The sequence below is a fragment of the Platichthys flesus genome, chromosome 20 (assembly GCF_949316205.1).
Source record: "Platichthys flesus chromosome 20, fPlaFle2.1, whole genome shotgun sequence".
Lineage (NCBI taxonomy): Eukaryota > Metazoa > Chordata > Actinopteri > Pleuronectiformes > Pleuronectidae > Platichthys > Platichthys flesus.
In genome coordinates this window covers 15,444,247-15,466,733 of record NC_084964.1, presented here as the reverse complement: position 1 = coordinate 15,466,733, position 22,487 = coordinate 15,444,247, and the positions used below count along the sequence as shown (strand labels likewise).

Here is a 22,487-nt window from a genome sequence, read left to right as displayed (position 1 = left end):
CACATATACACACTATAATGCACTGTATTATAACGTTAAAAGTTTACATCTTTGAATACACAGTGGGGGCAGACAAATGCAGCAAATACACAAATGGACACCACAGTAGAGACGCACACAGTTTGAAGGCACTTGTTCAAGTTCCAGTGCAGGTTTAAATAGTAAAAACATTGATTTTCCCTTTACTCCAACAAACATCCTTGGTTCTAAAGAGTCCGAAGGAGATTGGTTTCTGAGAATAAATGTGTGTTGAGCGTGTTTGAGGCGAATCAGGCGGCGTGTCTCCGGCGGTGCAGCTTGTAGTGGTGCAGCAGCTCCTGGTGGCTCTTCCTCTGCCGGCTCCTCCTCCGAAGACCTGCAGGCCTCGGGAGGTCTCCTCTGGATGAAGGCCTCCTGCTTCCTGTGAACAAAACCGCAGAATAAGCCACGACCACTATTCCTATTCGCCGGGGTCCATCAGGATGAGAGGGGATGCAGTGACACACAGAATACTTGATGGAGGCGCAGCCCTTTAAATTGAAAAACTCTCGTTAGTTCACTGACTTGTTTCACAGTGTGGTCCCTCGAAGCCTTGGCACTGACACCGGAAGCTTCCTCCTGACATGACGCAGATCCCGTCATTCATACACGGGTTCGGGATGCACAGGTCCACCGGCTTCTTCACCTCTGATGGACAGAAAATCATTTATCCGTTTTCTACATTTACACACCTGTAAATTGATGTTAGTGAACGTAAACACAGAAAAACAAACAATCTATGGCAACTCACCCGAACAAAGCATCTGCACCAGAACGTCCTCAAAGTACTTGAGATCCTCATACATGGGCACTGAGATCATGTGATCCTCTGAACCGGCGATCTGCAGCAGCTTGTCTCTCTGCACGTCCCCGATCCCGATCACAAACAGAGACACCCCGTTGTCTCTTATCCTCTGTGCCGGCACGAAGGCGTCGCTCCCGCCCGAGCCGTCGGTCAGCACCACCACGGCCTTGTTGACCCCGGGCCGGGCACCTCGGGCGACGGTCAGGACGTCGGAGTGGATGTGGAGCAGAGCCGTGCCGGTCGAGGCCCGCCCGCCCACGTAGCCGGCGTCGCCCACCGCCTTGAGGATGGCGGAGCCCGTGTCGTGGGCGTCCAGGTTGAAGACGGTGGTGGCCCTGCGTCCGTAAGCCACAAGCGCCACTTGGGCCACGTCTCGGTTGATGTCGAACTGGACGGTGAGGCTGCGCACAAAGTCGCGCAGGGTGGCAAAGTTATCACGGCCGACGCCACCTGAGGCATCCACGGCAAAGACCAGATCCACTGCTTGACCCAGACAACCTGGGAAACACATACATAAATAATTATCATAGAGAAGAGCGGATAGGGGTGAAACAGAGGTGAAAACATAACCTCCTTGTTGGCGGTAAAGACAGAATCGCGAGGACAATGTGGACATACTCAGGAATATTCTGCCTCTGAAAGGAGACTGTGTAGAAGTCTGCTCTGTACCTTGTGTGTCCACACTGCAGATTTTGGCCTTGAGCTCCGGGATCTTGGCGTTGACCCGGTCCGGTGACGTGTAGGTGAGAGTCCTCTGGGGATTTCCTGTGATGTTATTCAGCTGTTCCTTCAAGCGGTCCGGTCCCACCCCGATAAGAAAGATCTCTCTGTCCCGAGCGTATTTGGACGGCTGCACCACGTCGTCGACAGCGGGGTTGGCGGTGAGCAGCACCACCACGCGGGGGAGGTCGTCTGACACATCAGCGAAGACCGGCGCGCTCATGAAGCCGTGGCGCGTGACGTACTGGAGCGCTTCTCCTGTTTTGGCTTCACCGCCGATTGGTTGAAGCGCGTCCACCGCCTTGAGCAGGCCCCTCAGGTCCCCTCGGAACTTACCCACCTGGGCTTCGACTCGAGCCTCGCCGCCGAACACCGCCAGGCCGACTCTGGTGGGGCTGTCGGACCCGATCACCGTCTGCAGGAAGCGCTTCAAGAAGGCCTTGAGGCGGAGGAAGCCCTCCAAGGTGAGAGTGGCAGAGCCCTCCAGCAGGAAGAGCAGGTCCACGGAGCAGTCGAGTGACATCGCAGGAGCTGAGGAGGGAGCGGTTCATTAGTGAAGAGCTGCTGGTATCTCAGTGGACCATGCACTGGAAATAAAGATGGACGACATGTCGGTTCCCCAACGGTGAAGCGTCTCGAAGTACATCTGTCTATTCACAACCTCACCTCCTCCATGTTAGCAAATGGCACATTGAGAAAACTGCAAAGTAATTTTATTTATTTATTTATTTAGTAATTTTACTTTTGTGATATGAAACGGTGACATGGTGTCACATACGAACCACAGTGAGGGTCTCCTCCGTATCCCGGCGGACACAGACAGTTGTAACCCTCTTGACCATCTGACACACATGTTCCACCGTTCATACAGGGCTGAGAGTCACAGGGATCTGAGAGAGAGAGAGAGAGAGAAAGAGGGGGGGGGGGGGTACAGGAGGTCAGCAGCACAAACACACACCATCTGAATAAATTAAATGAAACAGCATCTGGATCAAAGGAGGAGAACAAAGTGATCACCTGGACAGATGGTCCGATGGCAAACTGTCTGGTGTCTCTTGTAAGCCTTGTTGTACCTGCAACACACACGTGGGTCAAGAAAATAAGAAGTCAAAACTCAACCCACATGTTTTGGTCTGGTCACGTTTTTGAGGTTACCAATTTTCTCTCTGATGGCTGTAATATGTAACTGTTTAGAAAATGATGTAAGATTCAGTAAATTGGAGGATGGTCTTTCTTTTGTAGCACATATTTAAACTTCCTCTTGCCTGTAGTGGGGGCAGAGGGACGTGTACGGGGAGAAACCCTTGGAGCCTTTCCAGCACATGAAATTCCCCATCAGCTCCTTCACCCTCTCCAGCGTCTTCCTCTCGCAGGGGAACGACTCCAGCTGACAGCCTGGACGACAGAAAACCACGGGATCCATTGGAATCGGCGTTCAGGAGAGAGGAGGGAGGGATGTTGGGAACGGGGGAGAGTTAGAAAGGAAGAGATCATTTTAAGATTCTCATAATTGTCGGGTGATGAACCAATGATCTCCCACCTGCTGGCGTGGCGTTGCAAACAGAGAACGTGCTCAGTGTTGTGTACAGGCCGTTGACGGCATCGTAGAAATGCTCGGCGAAGAAAACGTGGCTTTCCATTGGCTCACTGGCCACAGCGTGTAGCTCCTCCCACCTGTGACACAGAGAATACAGTCAATCAAACAACTACACAAAATAAAGACGTATTGTAGTTTATTTTTATGCTAACAGACGTGATAAATAATGTTTTGATTACCTGGGAAAGCGCACGCCGACGGCGAACAAGACCACGCCTGTTTCTTTGAGCTGGGCAGCCGCCTGCACCACGTTGCCCTGAGACCTCCCGTCTGATAGGAGGATGGCGACTCGAGCCACGGTGGAGGAGTTGTTGCGGCCGCCTGGGTAACCCTTCCTCAGGATGTACTTGAGAGCCAGGGCTGTCTGGGTGCTGCCTCCCCTGAGAGTTCACATGTTAGGGTCAGAACAATCCTGGCTGAAGACAATGTTGTACTGCACTTGTACTTGTGAACAAGATAACACAAAAACAACTGCACCATTTTTCACGTAACTTGGCGGAAGGGTGTAGTTTAAGCCAGAAAAGAACCCATTACATTTTAGTGCGGATCTAGGAATCATTTTTTCAATTTCTTTAACCTTGTGAGATAAGATGATTTTCAACATTTTCACCTTATTCCCAGGAAATGATTAATAAATCTTGATGAAATAAACATCTGGTACATTTAGGGAACTGATATCTATGAGTGTTGGGCCTTGGGCGGAGAGATGCACCCTACTAGATTTCTATTTGTTTTTTTACTGTATTTTTGCTTTTAGATCTTATTGTTTGAGATACATTGCTTGATAAGAGGCTAGACCTCAAGTCACCCTGATCATAAAGTCTCCTATATCCCAAAACACCATGTCTGTGCAGGTGAGAGGAGAAGCTCACCTGTAAGAAATCTTCTTCATGTGCCTCTTCAGCTCCTGTTTGGTCGTGTATGAGTCCAGAGAAAACTCCAGCCGAGGAGTGGAGCCGAACTGAATCAGCCCAACTCGCACCTGTAAAAAACGTGGTATCACACAGGCTGTGACTGACGAGAGAGAAACAGGCGGAATGAAAGAGAGAAAGGAAAGATGACAAACCTTATCTGGTGCGATGTCCAGCGCTTGGCAGAGTTTGAGGGCGTAGTGTTTGGACCTCTCGAAGCTGCCCTTCCCAACGCTGTAGGACCCATCCAGGAGGAAGAGGACGTCCATCGCTGCTGAGCACTGCATCACTTCCAATGGAAACACACACACACACACAGCAGAAATGAAATAAGCCCACAAGATGTCAAGGTAGGGAAGAAGAAACTGATGCATTCCTGGCGAAGAGCCCCTATGTTCTATCGTGTTTGGGACATTATGGGATTATCGTGGTTAGTTATCAAACGGGCTGCTGCAGATGAAAGTAATACCTCGACATAACAAGAACAAAAGCTGCTCACCGTGCCAGAGCTCAATTTTCCTTTCCACAAAACCATTACCGAGCCAAAGCTCTTCCCTCCTCCCTCCCCGGAGCGTGTTTGTACTCGCTGCCGGCGTAAATAACCTGCAGTGTTACTGTGGTGTCAGAATGTGCAGCCGATCGTGCAGAGCATCTTTAGAGGCTGAGAAAGTGTTTCCCATTTCCTCCCAGAGACGACAGGCTGATAAGACCACCCACCATCTCAAGGGATAAGCTTTCCAACTCAGGATTTTTCTATTTAAAATAACTCGACCACAGCATATTGTAAAAAACCCTCCAGTCTTCACACTTTGCTGTCATCATGCCCAACCCAATGTTTAACCAGATGCATGCAGATGTGTAGCCTCGAACGTGGTCTTGGTCACAAACTCACTCTCTCCTGCTGAGTTGATTTTCAGGATGTTGTCATGGCTGGTTTGGATCTCCTGTACCGCGACGCCCTGCTGGACTGGAAGAGAAACAACAACAAGGTGGAGGTGAAAAGTTGAAACAAACAGTGTAATGCATATGCACGGTGCAAACAGGACAGAAAAAGCTGTTCAACATACAGAGACAATGATTTTGTTTCAAAATTCTGATAGTAACACATCAGTTGATATATATATTAAAAGGGGAAGACAATGATTCCTAAGATATATTTTACAGTTTAATCATAAACTCTTTTGTGAATTAGACTTTTCCCCCAAAATATAGAATTTCAACTAAAAAAATATAAGTCCAAAACCTCTGCCTCCTTTTAAACTTATCCACTGAAAACATTTAATGGGTTCTTTTCAGACCTAGACTCCATCCCTATACACCAAGTTTGATTGAAATGGTTTAGTATTTTTTTGGGCATAATCCTGTGAAAATAAACCCAAAATCAGACAAACGCAGGTGAAACCAGTAAGTGTCGGTACTAAATTAAAAGATTCTCTATGAATCTCAAAATGAACTATTACAGTGTCCCATAGGTTCAGTAGATCTGCTTCATGGAGCTGTTCACATAGTGTTTGGGGATTAAGTGGAAGGTTAAGGTCTCGGGGGGGCACGATTTCAATAGGGCCTAATGTCTGTCAGTGCCTGTCAGTGCTCGGGCTCTAATAATAAAAATAATAATCCTTACAATTTCAATAGGGCCCCCCCTTTCAGTGCTCGGGCCCTAATAAACATACTTTTATTGTAAAATGCATCATTTCTCCAGCCTGTGTTAATATTATCAATATGGCCCTGTTTTGTTGAGGGAAGAGTTAGTGCCGTTACTAAATATGAACAGCAGGGGGTGGCAGTGAAAACTAAAGGTCTAACTTAATCAGTTTAATTTATATTTTTAATCATTATCTTGCATTATTGCTCCTTCAGTTCACAATCTAACTCCAGATTCTTTCCAGTACATCTGTGTTTGGAGACACATTTAAAATACTGTGTCACTAAAAAACATCATTGTCCCTGAAGCTGACGCTGTTCACTGACTCACACTTGACCCCCTCTGGGCTGGATAATTGAGTATTTAAAGCTAATGTGAATGGACAAGAGAAGAACACCATTCTTTGGCTCTAGTCACTGAGAGGACGTTGCTCTGTTCAGGCTACAGCTCAGAGAAGAGGGAGGGGGGGGGGGGGGGGGGCGACATGTGACTTCCTGTCCGGCCTGTGAACACGTCCTGGTGTCCCCGGTAACCCCAGTGGGTCACAGAGGTATTTGTCCAGCATCGGGATGGAGCGCTCGAGCGATTTCTACAAACGCACAGCGTCCTTCTCTTCAGTCAGAAGAGGAAAACCACAGAGGACAGAAACATCAGAGATCAGTTTCATGTGCAAAGTTTATCTCTGCATCCGACACTGAAGCACCATCACCAACTTTATCTTCAGTTTCCTGTCACCAGGAGTCAGTGAGAGGATTGGGGAGAAAAAATATGACAAAAACAAACCAACACATTATAAACATAGATTAATTATGAGAAACTACATATTTAACAAATACAACATATCACATTGAAAACTATATGTTTTTGGGGTATAAGTGATTCAGGTAAGAGAATTAATCATAATAATGTATCTACGGATTACTGTTTGTTTCTCACAGCAAGAACTAGAAAAAATCTGATATTAATGTTTATGTAAAATACAAAATATGTATTCTTTGAGACCAAATAAACAAGCTGGCTTGACGTCCCTCTCTTTTAATGTCAACAACATCCTTGTCACCAACACAGGAAACAATCTACTGAAAAATCCAACAACAACACTAATCGCTCAAAGAAAAGCAGCGGCTGCAACCCTACACCGCGACCTCACAATCCTGACCCTTTCATCCGCCTCCTCATTCCAGCGACAGTCCAGCACCAAACTCCTCCTGACAGTGAAAGTTTAGGGTCTTGGCAAGCTGCTCTCTCGTGGTCAGCGGGGCCCCACAGCTCGGAACAAAAAGTCTGTCTGTTCGGCTAAGCCACACTGTGTATCTGTAATATCTGAGATCGAAAACATGGCAGGAAAACCAGGAGATAATGAGCAGGAATCCTTCAGGCCCGAGGAGTTGAAGAGCAGCGACCACAGAAAATCAGCTTCTGCCTGGTCTGTGAAATTGACTTTGACAGAGCGGATTACATGGATACTTATCCTGCAACATGTTATCAGGGCTGTCAGCGCAGGAGGAGAAGGGGGCGTCTCTGACATGGTGAAAACAGTCTGGTTTGGTTCAGGTTCAAAGTCTTAAACCGGCCGTTAATAAATACTTCGCATGGTGCTAAAGCTGTCATTTTTGAAAACAAGCTGCAGATTGTATTGCCCCACAGCCACTGCCTCTGCCCTCGGGCAAATACCAACAACTCTCAGGTGCAAGAGAACAACTGACTATACGCTATAAAATACGACTCTCAATTTGACCTGTGTGGAAGAGTACAAGACTTCTTCACGACCGGGGACTCGACAGGTTTGAGCAGTAAAATACCTTGTAAAGAATTTGAGGGTTGGCCGGAGGAGCATCGGTCCAGGGTCGTACATTTCTACCACCTCACTATACTCACAAATTCTGATTTTCATGACATTGACTTAATTCTCACGGTCCGTCAGCAATTTCACCTCATAAAATATCCCCAATATTAACATTTATCTCAATTTGTGTCAACCACAGGCCCTCAGATGGTCCATTTTAGGATCAGAAGTTCATAAACACAACCTAAAGCTTTTGGATGAAGCCGGATGAGCCGTTTCCTTCCTTTTCAAATGTCTGTGCTAAGCTAAACTAACCTGAATGTTCAATGATGAAAAGGGGTAAAAAAAAACAAAGTATTCTCATTCAGGCTTAAACAGCTAATACACATCTACAGGAACAGGTTGTGAAGATGAGCTAAAGGTTGTGTACGGTCACGTTTTGTGTATTTGTATATTTGGACTTTTTAATGATGATGGAAGATTCAATGTAAAACAGTAAAACCGACCTTGAAGCAGCAGCAGCAGAGTCACGAGGAGGGAGAGATGGATATCAGGGAGCATGTTGGGACACCTGGAACGATAAGACACCAGCTTAGAAAGAAAACACAGCAAAATGCATTGGACGAGTATTATTGAAAACTTTGCTGCAACGTTTGAAGGCTTTTTATGAGGCCGAAGAAGTGGAAGCATTCAATATTTCACAGAGCAAAACATAAAAGTCTAGAAAAATATAAATTAAAAAGAGAAATGGAATTCTGTGCAACATAAATGTCTGATCTTACCCTCCAGGTTGGGAACCGGAGAAATATCTCCCCAGTCTCTGAGGTACCAGAAACCCAGCATGAGGCTCAAAGGAGGATGAAGAGAGATGTTATCCACAGGCCACATTTAGCCTCTGACTTTACCAGGCGAGTCGAGTAAGAAACTTGCCTTAAGGACTTGTTTCTTCAGCTAATTGTCAGTCGACCTTTCAACAAGATCACATGGAGCGAACCCTGACGGTTGACAGCCAACGTGGAGGAACACAAAGATTTTGGCATGTAACAAAACACTTAACTACAAGAGAGTTGTCTAGACACACACACAATCACCTCACTGACATGACACCAGCATGTCGAGTGATCTTTGTTTTGACTGGGACAGAGAGTTTACAATGAGTGGGAACTCTAATTCGCAGTGAGGGCTGAGACTGTGTGTGTGGTGTGTGGTGTGTGTGTGTGTGTGTGTGTGTGTGTGTGTGTGTGTGTGTGTGTGTCCTGTGATATCCACGGTGTAATCAGTGTGTTCCTGGATGAGACTTGATATTGATGAACTGATTCGAATCTGGTGATCAAAAGAAAGAGTCAAAGTGATCACGCAAGACATGTTTTTGGCCATAACTCAATCATTCATATGCTAATTATTATAAAAACTTAACATGTGTCCAATAGGATGAAATGATGGAGTGAGTTCATAATTATGAGGCATATACACATGAATAAAATGTCGGGTGTAATTTTATGTCATCTCTCCGCGTATTAAAATCAAGGATGAACGATCCCACCTGCTTTGTTCTGTACGTTCAGTCTTGGCTCTGAAGTCAGAAGGACAAGGTTTGATTAACTGCTGATGAGATTGACCATAATATCCTGCCTGTGTCTGAGAAGCGCGTGAGAGACAGACTCACCTTTCTATAGGTAAGAGGCTGCGTGTGTGTTTTTTCTCAAACAGAGACACAATTGTGTGCAGCTGTAAGGATCCTGTGTGTACTATGCGTGTGTGTGTGTGTGTGTGTGTGAGAGATACAGATCTACGGAGCAGGCATGCAGCGACTGTCGGAGAAGCCCCAGGCTAATAAACATCTCCAGGGGCTATTGATGTTGTATTTACGTCTCGAGGACAAGAAATTTCATTACATCCAGGGGCTCGGGGGGGGGGGGGGGGGGGGGGGAGAGAGAAGCAGTCGTGCATGCCTACAAATAAAATATCCACATGGTGTAGACTACACACGCATGTGCACGACACTAAGCTGTCTGAAAATTGGCTGCCTCTTCACAAGCATTCTTCTGGATCCCTCCACCTCCTGCCTGTCGCCCTCTGACAGACTGAACACTGCACTCAGCTTTCATTACAGCTGAGATTAAAGAGACAAACCTGTGAGTCGTCTATCTTTCATAAGGTGCTTATATCAAAACTACATGTAGGTTATGCATGTGTTTGTGACGTTATGCATTAATGTGCATGTGAGTATTAAAATCTGGATTTAGGTCAATCGTTACTCAGCTGGAATGAGACGGTAAACCTGATTTACAAGGGTTCAAATAAAAATGAGACTGATTTTGGGACATTCCTAAAAACACACCACCTTAAAGAAAGAAAAAAAGAAAAAGGCCTCGACCTGGACGCGGCGTCTGTTTTGAATTGGTCGACAGGTTGGAAAGTGCCTCCACTCTCGCAGTCTGTCATTAGCAGCGAGTGCGAGCATTTGGAGCGACTTCATACGAGGTCTCCTAACCTGTACTTGGAGGTGAATCACTTTGAGAAAACATCCTCACAGGTTAAAGGAGGTCAGGGTGTGTCACCTGGAGGAACCACTTTTAGAACAACAGAAGAACAAATGTGGAAACTTTTTTTCTACGGGGTGAAACTGTTATTCAAAATGAACGTGTTGGTTTTCAATTAGGGGAAGGGACAAGTTCACACACAGAGGATGATGTGAAAACCTTTCTGAACTTTCCACTCCAATCTGATGGAGTAAAACTAAATAAAAGCTCCCGTCTGCATCATTAAAGCAAAGTTATGGGACTTATTTTAGCATTAAAGAATCAGATTCAAAAGTATGTTGATGTTTAACTGACTTGGAATATTGAGAAAGTTTTGTCGAATTACTTAAACTTCCACATAATTAAAGATAAAATAAAGAAGCCAAGAATAACCTTTTGAAACTACACATTATCTCTGAGATCATTTCTGACCCCAGTGTTTGTTGACTCAGTTCTTCGTTGTTCTTGTTTTTAGTTTTCTGAAAGTAAGAGACATGGCAAACTATGCACATATTTAATGCATGGAGGAAGTTAAGTTGAAGGTTAAACCAACGTTAACATAATTAAGACCTATTATGTATTTAAGACCCTTTAAGGACTTAAATTAAGATGATTCGATTTTACACTTAAGATATTAAGACCCTATGGGAGCCTTGTTAACTGTTTTCAGCACTAGCTCCAGTCCGTTAGCCAAGGATCATGGGTAATATAAAACATTCATTAGGGATTTTCTTAACATGAAAACTACTTAAATCGTTAGAAACACGGAATGAATCACGTGTGGCTGCAGGGGGCGCTGTTGCTCAGTAAACGCTACATAGGGTTGCTTTAATTTTAACATCAGAACAAGTAAACACAAGCTAACGTTTCAGGATTTAAATAAAAATGTATAGAATTTAAAAAAGTTTAATTTCCCCTGTTGTTCAACGTGTCTGTCAACATTTGGTCACTCTTTAAGGTGCGGAGGGTCAATGACAGATGGGGTCAGAGGTTGTGACCCCATCATGCAACAGGAGCCCATGTGTACTCAAGAAGACAAACAAATCTGATGGCCCGAATCCTGGTTAAGTCGTAAATGGGTGCATGGAATTCAAGAAATTCATGTCAACACTTTTAAGGGGAAATGTTTTGGTCATTTGTGTTTTTCAAATGACTTGTATTCCAATTTAATTGATGTTAACTTTATTCACATGGTGGTACTTTCGAAATCGGATTAAACAAATTAAACATTCGTATTCATATCTAATATTCTTCTTTGCGCATTTGCATCTGTGCAGAAACATCCAGATGTTTAGCTCAGGGCTCATTTATTTCACATGTAAAGACTCGGGACTTTCAGCAGGCGGCGCTCTGCAGCTTCATCATCAGCCTGAAACTCCCGCAGACACATCAGATAAACAGTCTTCTTACCGTGCCCTGAAGTCTGGGCTCCTCCGTCTCTGGCCGGTTCTCCCCAGGGGCTCCTCTCCGCTCTGGATCCGGGATGCGACTGACTCATTCCCGGGGACAGGAGCCCACTGACCCCGCCTCCTCTCCGTGCGCACACACCTCTGGTTCCCCTGCACCGGTGAACAGGCTCTGATTTGGGAGGAGCTGAGACAGCCTGGGACCATCAGGAGAAACCAATCCACACACTTCCATTGAGGGAAATGTAGGCAACACGTTTTCAAACATCAACTTTTCAATGTGGATGTTTTTGAGTCGTGGGATCGTGGTGTCAAAATAAAAACAACTTCTACTTCTGGCTTTTTTTCCCCATCACAGAACTTTTATGTAAACACACGTCAAACAGAAAACTGGACCAGGATGAACATCCCACCTGAACAAGTGCATAGGACTGAATAAAGAAACCGACTCACACTCACAGGAGACAAACACACACTTTGACAAATTGAGTTTTAACATCTCAAATATCTCTGCTCACTTTCAAGCACCGGGTTTCAAAGAGCCTTCGAAAATATTAAAACCTAAACATTAACTGCAGGCTAAAAACAAATGTCCTCCAAAAAGTGCATTTTCACTTTTAAGTGCACTAAATTAAAAGTAGATGGTTTAACATTAACAACCACAACTTTGCAACAAGTTGTCAAACTGGATTGCAGAACAGGGCATTATGGGTAAACATTATTTCTTCTGTCCAATGAGCTGCCCCATGAGAGAAATGTGCAGCTGCATCAGCTGCTCCAGGTGATCCATCTGTGGAAGACGAGAGGAAACAATGACATATTCATTTTTATTTCTCCATTTTTAAGTACAACAGGAAATCAACTGTCATAAAAATAATTCAAAATGATGCTTTTCAAACTCCAGGCCTAACCTTCGTCTTCAGACTGGCACAGCAGCAGCCGGAGGTCCGAGGATCTGAGATTCAAACAGAAGGACAAGTGAACGTCACACCAACTTCAACAGTCACAAAAAGTCTGATTGGAAATTTGAAAACAATTTTCTTCTGACAGTCACAGATCATGTTCTTGTTTTAAAAGCTGACGAATCATTAGTTTCTGCGTTTGCTTTTAATGGTGGCTCCATTTGATAAACATCTTCTGCACTGGATCTCCTGACATTTTTCCAAAATTTCAGTTGAATCAATGATGAACATAATAAATACCTTTTATGTTCTCTGCTAAGGCCCAACAGTGCCCTTATGAAATCACATTTAAACTCACTAGATCCCGATTTTTAACATTGAAATAGTGACGTCACTAACCACTGTCTGATTCTTCATGTGTTTTTATAATCTGTTGGCGAGTGAGGGGCGTTGGCTCTGAAGTTATGGTTGATCCACTGGCAGCTGCTGTGTGTTCAGGTGGGGACTTGGGCTGTGGGCACTCGGGCTCGGCAGTGGAGCTGACAGGAGGTGTGCTGCTGTCGGTCTGTTCAGCCCTCTGGGTGGTGCCTGGGGAAGGATTTGTCTTGGTCAGGAACTGCAGTGCTTCCACTATCATGGCAGCGACTTGCCCTCCGCCCCTCTCAGCGGGCAGAGTGAGCGACAGCACGTTAGCGGAGCCGTCGAAGGACAGGGCGGTGGCGAGGACGTCGTTTGAGAGGACGGTTTTAAACAGCTGCAGCACTTCTTCATGCCACACGACAGGGAAGTGCTCCTGACCTAGGAGAAGGGAGGAATTACAGATAGCACAATTATGGTCTAGTGTGAAATTAGTTCCACAAAGAAGAGTATAAAGCTGTATAATTACCATCGAGGGTGCAGCGGGTGATCTGAAAAGGAAGCTGCAGCAGGTGCCCGGGGATCGGTAAGATTCGGGAGGATGGCACCTTTTCAGTGTTGCCGTAATCTGCGTAGATGACGCTCAACTCTTTCTCCCCGGCTTCCAGGACCACTGCACGGTACCAGTTACTGTCCGCTGGAAAAAAGAAAAGTCCAACAACATTCATTTCATATTTTGGCGGATTTCTGAGGAATAAAAGCTGCAGGGGATTATAATTAATAGATTAGTTCGGAGCTCTGGAAGTGTTTTTATTGTGATGTGTTCATTCAACTTTCTGTTACAGATTAAAAAGGACATTTTCATTAAACTTGAATTGAATTGTCTGAGGCCAATAACATGGATATATCATAGAAATTTGTGAAGTTATCAATAATTATTATTTCCTTGTCTTTTGGTCAAATATCCGCCCTTAAAGTGTGCCGAGCCTGTTCCGGCTAAGAATCCACAGACACTGCGAAAAAAAGCTCCATTAAACCGGACCCTGTAGTTAGCCGAGCTATGGAATGTATGCCAAGGTATAGTCACCTACCTGCATACTGTGTTTAAAGCAGAGCCGCTCCTATGCTGCACCGAGCGCACGCTGTGTAATTATATCTACTAGCAGATCCCAAATTACCAGCTTGGGTCTGCACGGGTAACAACTGCAGGTGGGGTCTCAAGAATTGTCGGAGAACAAACATAAAAACTGGATTGGAGAAGGAAGGAAGAGAATTTATGGAAGGCGACTGTGTGAAAGAAGATGGGAAGCGCTTGATAGTTTCTGTCCTGCAATCATTAAACGTGTGGGAATGATGATACCAGGGTGAGGCGGCTTTCCCCTGATTACAGTGACTATTAAACCCATTGATGCAATTTCCTCATAAACCACAATATGACGTGAAAATTAACTCAGTGTTAATTATATCAGTGTGGTGTTTTAAATTTTTATTTTCAGCCATTGTGCAGAGCAGATAGATGTAAGGGGGTGAAACAGGCACATAGTCATTCACCTGTCTGACACCTAGTGGCTTAAGGGAGTAATAGCAATGATTATAACACAAGTAGAGCACATACCTCCACAACAAACATTCAATTTTAATCATGTCGCACCAAATTGCAAGATTGTTTCTATCAAGATCCATACATCTTTCCCTGGGAAGACTATGAAAATGTCCAAAAATATCCTATGGTATACATTTGATCCTATATGTATATATGTCTATCATGTGATGTATTACATGAATGATATAATGTTCCTCACCAGAGTACTGGACACAGCAGGCAGCCCCAGGACCTGGTCTGCTCGGGACAGCCGAGGACAAAGACGCCTGGTTGTTTTTGCAGTAGGCAGCTACGTCCATCATCAGCCGCTGCAGCATCTGCTGGTCTACTACTGAAAAAAACAAAGCAATTACAACAGGTAGGAGTGGCTGAGGAGCTCTCCTTTGTTTTCACTATTTGTATATGAGCGACGAAGTGAGGGTTCTGACCCAGAGTGGGAGCAAGCAGGTAGAAGAGGGAAGGATTAGCGACAGCTGCGATGCACGGCTTAAAGGTCTCGTTGAGAGGCAGCTCCATCGTCTTCCAGTCGACTGGGAAAGATGGTACTGGGAAAAGAATTACAGACAATTTAATCAGGCTCCTAAAATCGACCAATGCTTTTCATTTAGAGTCATCGGCTGTAGCTGACCTTCCGATGGCACAGCAGTTTGCTCCTCAGCTGGGATCTCTTTGGAAGTGGCTCCTGCCTGGTTGGAGGCCTGTGCACGTATTTGGTTGAGCTCATTTTGAGCTGCACTCTCTGGGTATTTTGCTTCAGAGCCTGTCTTTACATGAGTCTCTTTTGGAACCTCTCCAGGAACTTTGGCTAGTTGCTCAGAAATCAGGGCATCGGCCACATTCTGCCCTTTGCTCATCAGCTCCACCCCGTAGCCCTGCTCCGTGACAGAGAGGACACGAGCGGAGAGCAGCTCTCCGTCCACCAACGTCTGGAACCACAGGATCGCCTCGCTGCTCCACTCTGAGCCCGGGGGCTCCACACCTGAAAACCAAACAGAGCAAACAGACATTTTCATCTCAGAAGATGAACAGGATACTTTCAAATCTATTAGTAACTATTTTTGAAGTACCTTTAATCATTGTATGTCTTATGTTGCTGCTAAATAGAATACAGTTACCAAAATGCGTCCAACCAATGACATGGTAGATTACATCATGTGTGTCCAGCCTTATCCAGACTCATGTGTTTAATTAAGACTTTGAAGTGAGTTCACATTGACCTTGACCCTTTCACCACCAAATTCCAATCAGCTCATCCTGGATTCAAAGTGAAGCTTCATTCCAAATTTGAAGAGATCTCCTCAAGGCCATCGTATGATGTCACATTCAAGAAGCCAAAACAAATGTTTTATGAGGTCACAGTGACCTTGAGAATATGTTACTGCCAAATTAAAGAAATTCCCTCATGTATGATCAGTTCCTCAGATGTCATGTTCATCATAGTTGGACGAACATCCAAAAACAAATTACCTCGAGCTTCAGCTGTAGTTTGCACGGAGGCATAGGAACAAATACCATGGACCAATTACTTATATTTCATAAAACACACGCAGACACATGCACACACACACAACCTGAGAGCCAGCAGCAAACTGCCTGGAAGGGTAGAGCAAGGAGTCGTTGTGTAATGGATCTGAGCTGGTGCCGTTCTACTTTCATGCTGTAACCATAGTCTGCAATGTTCACAGACACCTGGTTCTCACACAGCTCCTTCACCATAGCCCGGTACCAAGCTCCATCACCTGAGGGGGGTAAACAGAAACACAATATATTCCCAGAAAAATTACTAACTTAACTTTAACTCAATTAACATTATCACAACAAGGAGACTCACCACGAAACACGGCACAACAGGGCTCTCCTACTTTGGGCTCAAACAGTGAGTTTTCCGCTTCGCAATGCTGCTTCAACTCAGCCCCAAGATCTATCAGCCGCTGGTGGTCTGTCAAACATACAAATACAATGATGAAGTCTTATCAGGACATCTCAAAGGACAGTTTCATACAGACTGCAGTGTTTCTTATAGTTTGTTCGAGGCAGCCTGGTCGAGAAACAAAGAAAACAAGTCATTGCTGATAACTTTCTACTCAATACAATTGTCTGTATGTCCACAAAAATATGGCAAAGACAAAAATAAACCAACAAAGGATTAGCTACACTAAATAGACGATTTCACTCGATTAAGAACCCCTGTTAAGATTGAAAAAGAAACTGATAGCAATCTGAATGTTATGTACAGTAGTCTAAATGTCTGATGTGAAGAAGGCCCATTAGGGACTGTATAAGACTCAACAAGCCCTAATTGAGATTCATTTTTTTGTCACAAACTAATGATAGTGTGGCCCTCTATGCTCAAACAACCATACCTGCAGGTTTGTCTAAGCGGCAGTAGAACTCTCCAGGGTTCTCCAGAACACTGGGCAGCAGCGCCACTGTCTGGCCGTCACAGGGAATCTCAGGGAAAGACCACACCAGAGGCTCGGAGGCTGGAGTCGACACTGAGGAGCACAGTTCAACACATTCAACATACACAGACGCAATTTGACTCTGTGTATTTTGAGCAAAAATCCTCAAAATGTAAAGTGGGCAAGATGAACTTCAGACACTTCTCACCAGGCGGTTCAGGAGAAGCTGATGGCGTCTGGTCCACCTGCTGGTCGCTACTCGTGGTGGCAACAGGAGCGGGTGCAGCGTAACCGGCAGAGATCAGCAGCTCAGCTATATTGGCCTGAGGATCGCTGGCCTCGTCAATTATTGCCACGGAGGCTTTGCCCTTATCCGCTCTCTGGATCTCAACGCGCAGTATTCGGTTTGATACTCTTCGCCGCAGGGCCAACAGGCAGTCGTCTGACCAACTCTCCCCAACAGGCTGGACCCCTGGAAAGGAACAGCACACACGGGTTGGAGTAGGTGAGCAACCATGGACGTAAGACGGCATATATTTGTGTTTTAACATTTCAATTAAGCAAAACCGGATTGTGCCAATGAATCTTAGCAGTTTTCGGCGAGTGGTAGAGGAGACATTGAGAAATGGAAAGAATAAAGCTGCAAGCATGCAACTCATTGACCATTGTTTTCTAACAAAAATGTAAAATGTTGTGCACAGTGCTGAAACTACCTGCTAGGCCACAAGGCATAGCCTGCATTGGCAGGGCCAGTAATGAAGTGCTTATAGGTCTCAGGTGACCTAATTCCACCTCCTCGGAGTTGCCAAAATCAACATAGCCAACACAGACGCGTTCTTCTGAGGGATATGCCAGAACTTTGGCCCTGTACCACTGCTTGTCCTCTGGAAGAAACGCACACAGGTCAACAAGTATCCATCACTTGTTATTTTCAATCTGTGTATAGACTTACTGATATAAAAAAAAAAAAAGAAGGTTTAATTCACTTCTCATTTGGCAACAAAAAAATCTTTGTTACAATGAAACCTGGTTAAAACAACAGATTGCATCTTGAGTGGATGGTTTATGCAGTCGAGTACATTCTAATTAAACAAACCCTCGTACTGCAATGTGTTCAAGGAGCCCAATGAGCTGTACCTGTGAACTGGGCACAGCAAACAGTGCCGGGTGCTGGTCTGAAGTTCTGAGGGGCTGGGACTTGAGCGCAGTATTCCCTCAGGTTCAACTGCAACTCCTGAATCACTCCTGTGAACCCAAATCTCTCAACTTTAAAATACAGAGGTGCAGAGATTTCATTTTTGTGCATTAGAAGAAAAAATAAATGCTCCCTACCAGCATGTTCCACCTTCTGCAAAATAATGTCAGTGGGTGATCGGAAGTCGATGACCACAACAAAAAAGGAGTCACCCACTGCCTGGGTCAGAGGCTCTGGAGGATGAGCCCAGGTGTTGTCGTCCTTTCCACTGGACTGACGCTTGAAGTTTTCCAAGGATGCGCTCATCATGACGCCTGAAGGGGATTGAACAGATTCTGAAAATCATTTTAACCAGAGTGAGGGGTGAAAAAGGTTTGCTCTGAGAAGTAGTAATTTGTTTCTGTCTCTATTTAATTATCATATTGTCCCTTAAACTTCATGAGGGACTCATGAAAGAATTCAAAAGTATAAAGATATGCACTGTCAAACTGTTTATTTACTGATGAACAGTCTCTGCATGTACTTGGTTTGTCTGTGGGTTATGCAGGAAGGCCTTGGAGCATTACAGCAGAACGTATCTGGAATAAAAGATAATGACTTGCACTGCTGTTGAAAAGTACAAAGTTAGATGATGGACAGCTTTGTGACATTTTGCCAACAGCAAAACATCTGTTCATATTTTCAGTAATAATGTGATGAGCTTGAGGACTTATTATTCTTAATTTGAATATTTATGTGAAGGCAGGAGGAAAGGTTCACATTCAAACTGTAATGACCTGTTCAAATTGAAAATGAACAGTGAGAAGTGCATCAGACTGTCTGGATCAGTTTGCCTCGGGATCCAGCAGAGGGCGTCCACTGTCAGCCTGACCTATTGCATGCTATCTTGACCCACCAGTAAAGTAAGCCAGTAATGTTGCATTGTTTCACTAATGACAGTGACTATTAGAGCAAAATGCCATTATCCCCATTTATGTTCCTAATGGTATGTAGCGTGACAGAGTGGCTGAGTAAAGATTAACCCGTCTTACTTATTTCCTGCTGAGTCGGTGCTGCATCTACCGGTTCCTCTGCTGCATAACCTTGTTCAAGGAGGAACATGCTCAATGTAGTTCCTACAAGAAAACACAAAAAGGGTCACTGACTTTGAAGTTAGACTTTTAATCATCATGTAGTCCAGCCTTTCTAAAAACCTACCCATTGAAAGCTGGATGTCCACAACGTGGATGCAACTATTCTCGACTGTTTCCACCAGCTTCACAGTCACAGTCTTGCCAGCCAGCAGCTGCCTCACTGCAACACAGCACTCGCTTGACCAGTTTGTAGCCAACGGCAGCACCCCAGCGATTCGACACTCCATTGCCTGGACACAACAGATGCTAGTGTTGGACTCATCATGAACTTAATGGCTGTCTGAGCATTATTGATGATATTAAGGGAACACAAATATATTTTGATCGCATTAACTTCAGCTTTGGACACTTCATAAAATACAACCAATTTAAGCGTTGTGACTATACACTCACGCAAGGACTAAACGGCTGGATGTTGGCACTCAGGGGCCTGATCCTTGTCACAGGGACACACTCTTCATTGCCAAAGTCGATGTAAAGGATTTTAGCCGTCATCTGGTCAGGTGACAAAGTCTGGACGAGGCCTCTGTACCAGTTCTACACAGAAAGATTGAGGCAAACACATGTGACACAGTCAAGGACAAAATCTTCTGCCTCTTAAAATCATTTAGAAGGTCTCTGCTCACCAGATCAGAGGAGAACTGCACTCCGCAAACCTCCCCATCACAGGGTACGTATGTTGTTGCTGAGGGGCAGCTGTACGCTTTCTGAAGCTCCACGCTGATGACCTTCAGGGCCTCCATCAGCTCGGGGGCTTGACTAAGAAGGTAAAATCTGCCGGGGCTGTGGAACTCGACAACAGATGCCTAAAAACCGTACACAAATTACAACAAACAAATTTGGTATTCTACATCTGCAGTTGAGAAAAAAAACTGGGAGTGTTTTACCTTGATTTCTGTTCCCATAACAGCTTTGCGCATATTTAAGTCTTTTAAATACACCCTCTGGAGGCTGGGTGCGTCAGCATGCTTTAATAAACAGAGATAAAACAAAAGAAAATGGATCACTAATTATTTATAATAATGCAACTGTAAAACTTGCAGATAAAAACCAAAGCTGTGCAATTACCTTCAACTCCAACTGGCCGCCCTGGTCTCCTGTCACAGGTGAAGCAGGGATTTCCTTTGGTTTTGCCCTTTAGAATAAGAGATGCAGTAGTTGCTGGACATTATATATAAACTTAAAACATCTTTGGTATTTGACAGTCTTCTGTTAATAGTATTAAAAACTGGTTAAAGCTGACAGTCGGTGGGTGAACCGGCTTACTTTGCAGGTTCTGGATCAACGGCTTTGCACGTGTGCCTGTGCACCTTCCAGTCTTCTGTCTGACACACCACCGAGCAGTAAGCCGTCTTCTTACAGCGTGTGCATCGGAAATTTCCTACCAGTGCAGACCAAAAAAAGTTGTATGATGTGTCACAAGTGTGATAAATAATGATTAATTTGTGTTCTCATCATCCATTAGCCCTTTTCCATCAACACACCGTAAGAACTTGAAAACTTCTTCCCATTGCTGCAATTCACACTTACATCCTTTAAACCCAGTAGTTAGTCGGGTCATTTTCACTATTTGTCCACCATGAGCTTCAAATTTGTATGTGGAATTTCATAAAGTAATTGTGTGATAATGTGGAATCCTTTTAGTGAAACAGCACTTTATTAATAACACATGTTTGTTTGTCAACTTAATCACAGAAGCACCAATGCCTATTATATTGCTAAAAACAAATGTGAATTTTTCAATTTAGTCTGATTTTCATCTCTGGCATAGGAGGAGGTTTATGATCGAACAGAATCACCTTGATTCGAGACAGGTCCTCATTCTTCACATTCAGATACACCAGCACTGAACACCGAGGCACATACTTAACCCCAATCATGACTGAGAACGTATTTACCGGTGAATTCAACTGGTATCGCTGGCTGCTTTTAGCTAATGGACCAGAACAAACCAATTTATATTGCACCGTTACCTTGGTGCCCACAGAAGTTGCAGAAATAAACAGTCAGTGCTGGGGGCTCGGATCCCAACACCTGTGAAAGTAGGAAGAAAATGGCATTGAGAAGGGACACTTTAATTTCAACAGGCTGATACCGATTTAAGATGAAGTGCAGCTTTGACACATACTCCAGAGTTATTCCTGATGACCAGAGGATGAACAAGACCTGAAAGACAGGGAGAAGTTAATGAGTTCAAACTTAAATCCCAAGAAATATTTAGATGTGGATCATATTTCCATGCAAATATCCAAGTGACATGAAAGCAGAGGTGTTCCTGGCAGGTTACGAGTCCAGCCATTATTGCAGTGGGTCTTTTCTGGAGAGGACTTTGGGGATTTACCGTCTCCAGTGGCACCAGAAGCGGAGCCGAGGGATGCTGCAGCTCCGGGCCCGGAGAGGCGCCTCAGAGCCGGGGCCGACACAGCCATCGGGCTCGATGATGGTTTCCTCAAGGGCAGGTTGGGTTGAACCATGTTCGGAGAAAGCAGTCGGTTCATGGCGACACCTGTCCGCGTTAAAATACCACTAATGTAAAGTCAGAGATTTTATAAACAGATTAAAATATGGCACGTGTGCGAAGTGCGCGGTTTGCACTTGAACAACACGACACAAGCTAGTTAACGGTGCAGCTATCGACATTTTAGCTCGCTGAGTAGCTCTTTGCAAGCGAAACAACAATAATGTATCTTCACGTATTTACACGCGTACAACACAAATGAAGAATAAAGAAAAAAGTTGGATTTTTCATTTTTTTGGGGTGTGTTTTGCGCAGTTCGCACTTTACCTGAACGCACGTGCTGACAAGGAACAGGGAACGGATTTGCGGCGCGCATGCGCAGTAGAGTCAATGGCAAAAAGGTAAGGACGGGATGAGAGGTGGTTCAATTTTCATTTGATAATTATTTTTCCATTTATAAAGTCATTACCCTTATTAAGGCCTTAGAAAACAGAGAGGAAATTATTAAAGTGAAAGTAATGAAATAAATAAAGTGTCCTTAAAATATCATAAATATATTGATAATGTGTTTATACGTGTTTTGGGTGCTTGATCCCTGATATCTGAGGCCACTTAGAACAATATGCTTACCCACTTATTTATTTATCTATTTGTGTCTGTGCAATACAATGGTTCATGTGCAATCCATTCACTGAATATATTCTCACACTTTACATCTTTGTCTTATTTTTACACTGTACATATTTGTCTTTATACTTTATATATTTCCTTACACTTAAGTATTATTATACTTACACTTAAGTATAGCATGTCACTTATGATTACCTACTGATGCCTATTTTTTAATTCTTGTTGGTGTAATATTGCAAATTTCCCCATGATGGGACTAATAAAAGAATCGCTTATTTGATCTTATCTTATTTCAGCAAGACGCAAGCAATAAATGTGGGAAATAAACCAATAACTGTTTAAAGCAATTGTCAGCTATTGATAAACTCAGCCATAATGGCAAACATTGTATCAATTA

The 22,487-nt window shown here is 44.3% G+C and overlaps 2 protein-coding genes across 3 annotated transcripts; both read right to left on the bottom strand.

The window, feature by feature from the left end:
- Positions 1-8: 8 nt before the first annotated feature.
- vwa2 (von Willebrand factor A domain containing 2) lies at positions 9-11,617 on the bottom strand. Its single transcript, XM_062378773.1, has 14 exons — positions 11,415-11,617; positions 7,989-8,053; positions 4,944-5,018; positions 4,207-4,340; positions 4,013-4,122; positions 3,320-3,520; positions 3,084-3,217; positions 2,809-2,938; positions 2,561-2,616; positions 2,326-2,433; positions 1,493-2,074; positions 770-1,321; positions 544-666; positions 9-400 (listed from the first exon to the last, which is right to left on the bottom strand). Exons 1-14 carry the CDS (start codon positions 11,615-11,617, stop codon positions 270-272), a joined length of 2,604 nt encoding a protein of 867 aa, XP_062234757.1. The 3' UTR covers positions 9-269.
- A 146-nt stretch (positions 11,618-11,763) lies between these two features.
- Positions 11,764-21,502, bottom strand: tdrd1 (tudor domain containing 1). Of its 2 annotated transcripts, none has more exons than XM_062414385.1 (24): positions 21,344-21,502; positions 21,131-21,168; positions 20,976-21,036; positions 20,269-20,383; positions 20,071-20,137; positions 19,890-19,970; positions 19,629-19,808; positions 19,396-19,539; positions 19,067-19,232; positions 18,901-18,984; positions 18,007-18,183; positions 17,812-17,919; positions 17,388-17,558; positions 16,883-17,146; positions 16,636-16,767; positions 16,104-16,211; positions 15,844-16,011; positions 14,901-15,251; positions 14,701-14,817; positions 14,472-14,603; positions 13,199-13,366; positions 12,712-13,110; positions 12,322-12,365; positions 11,764-12,200 (listed from the first exon to the last, which is right to left on the bottom strand). In XM_062414385.1, the coding sequence occupies exons 1-24, from the start codon at positions 21,498-21,500 to the stop codon at positions 12,129-12,131; spliced, it is 3,504 nt and encodes a 1,167-aa protein (XP_062270369.1). In that variant the 5' UTR covers positions 21,501-21,502; the 3' UTR covers positions 11,764-12,128. The 2 variants fall into 2 exon arrangements, with proteins under 2 accessions (XP_062270369.1, XP_062270370.1); XM_062414386.1 differs by having other exon boundaries at positions 14,472-14,600.
- Between the last annotated feature and the right edge of the window lie 985 nt (positions 21,503-22,487).

Excerpts from the sequence above, each read along its gene's own strand:
- tdrd1 (XM_062414385.1), bottom strand. The coding sequence starts at position 21,500 with ATGAACCGACTGCTTTCTCCGAACATGGTTCAACCCAACCTGCCCTTG. Across the intron at positions 17,559-17,811 it reads TTGCTGTGCCCAGTTCACAG|AGGACAAGCAGTGGTACAGG; the intron begins GTACAGCTCATT and ends CGTTTCTTCCAG. Across the intron at positions 14,818-14,900 it reads AACTGCTGTGCCATCGGAAG|TACCATCTTTCCCAGTCGAC; the intron begins GTCAGCTACAGC and ends TTCTTTTCCCAG.
- vwa2 (XM_062378773.1), bottom strand. The coding sequence starts at position 11,617 with ATGGTCCCAGGCTGTCTCAGCTCCTCCCAAATCAGAGCCTGTTCACCG. Across the intron at positions 3,521-4,012 it reads ATGAAGAAGATTTCTTACAG|GGGAGGCAGCACCCAGACAG; the intron begins GTGAGCTTCTCC and ends GTGAACTCTCAG. Across the intron at positions 2,939-3,083 it reads TTGCAACGCCACGCCAGCAG|GCTGTCAGCTGGAGTCGTTC; the intron begins GTGGGAGATCAT and ends TCTGTCGTCCAG.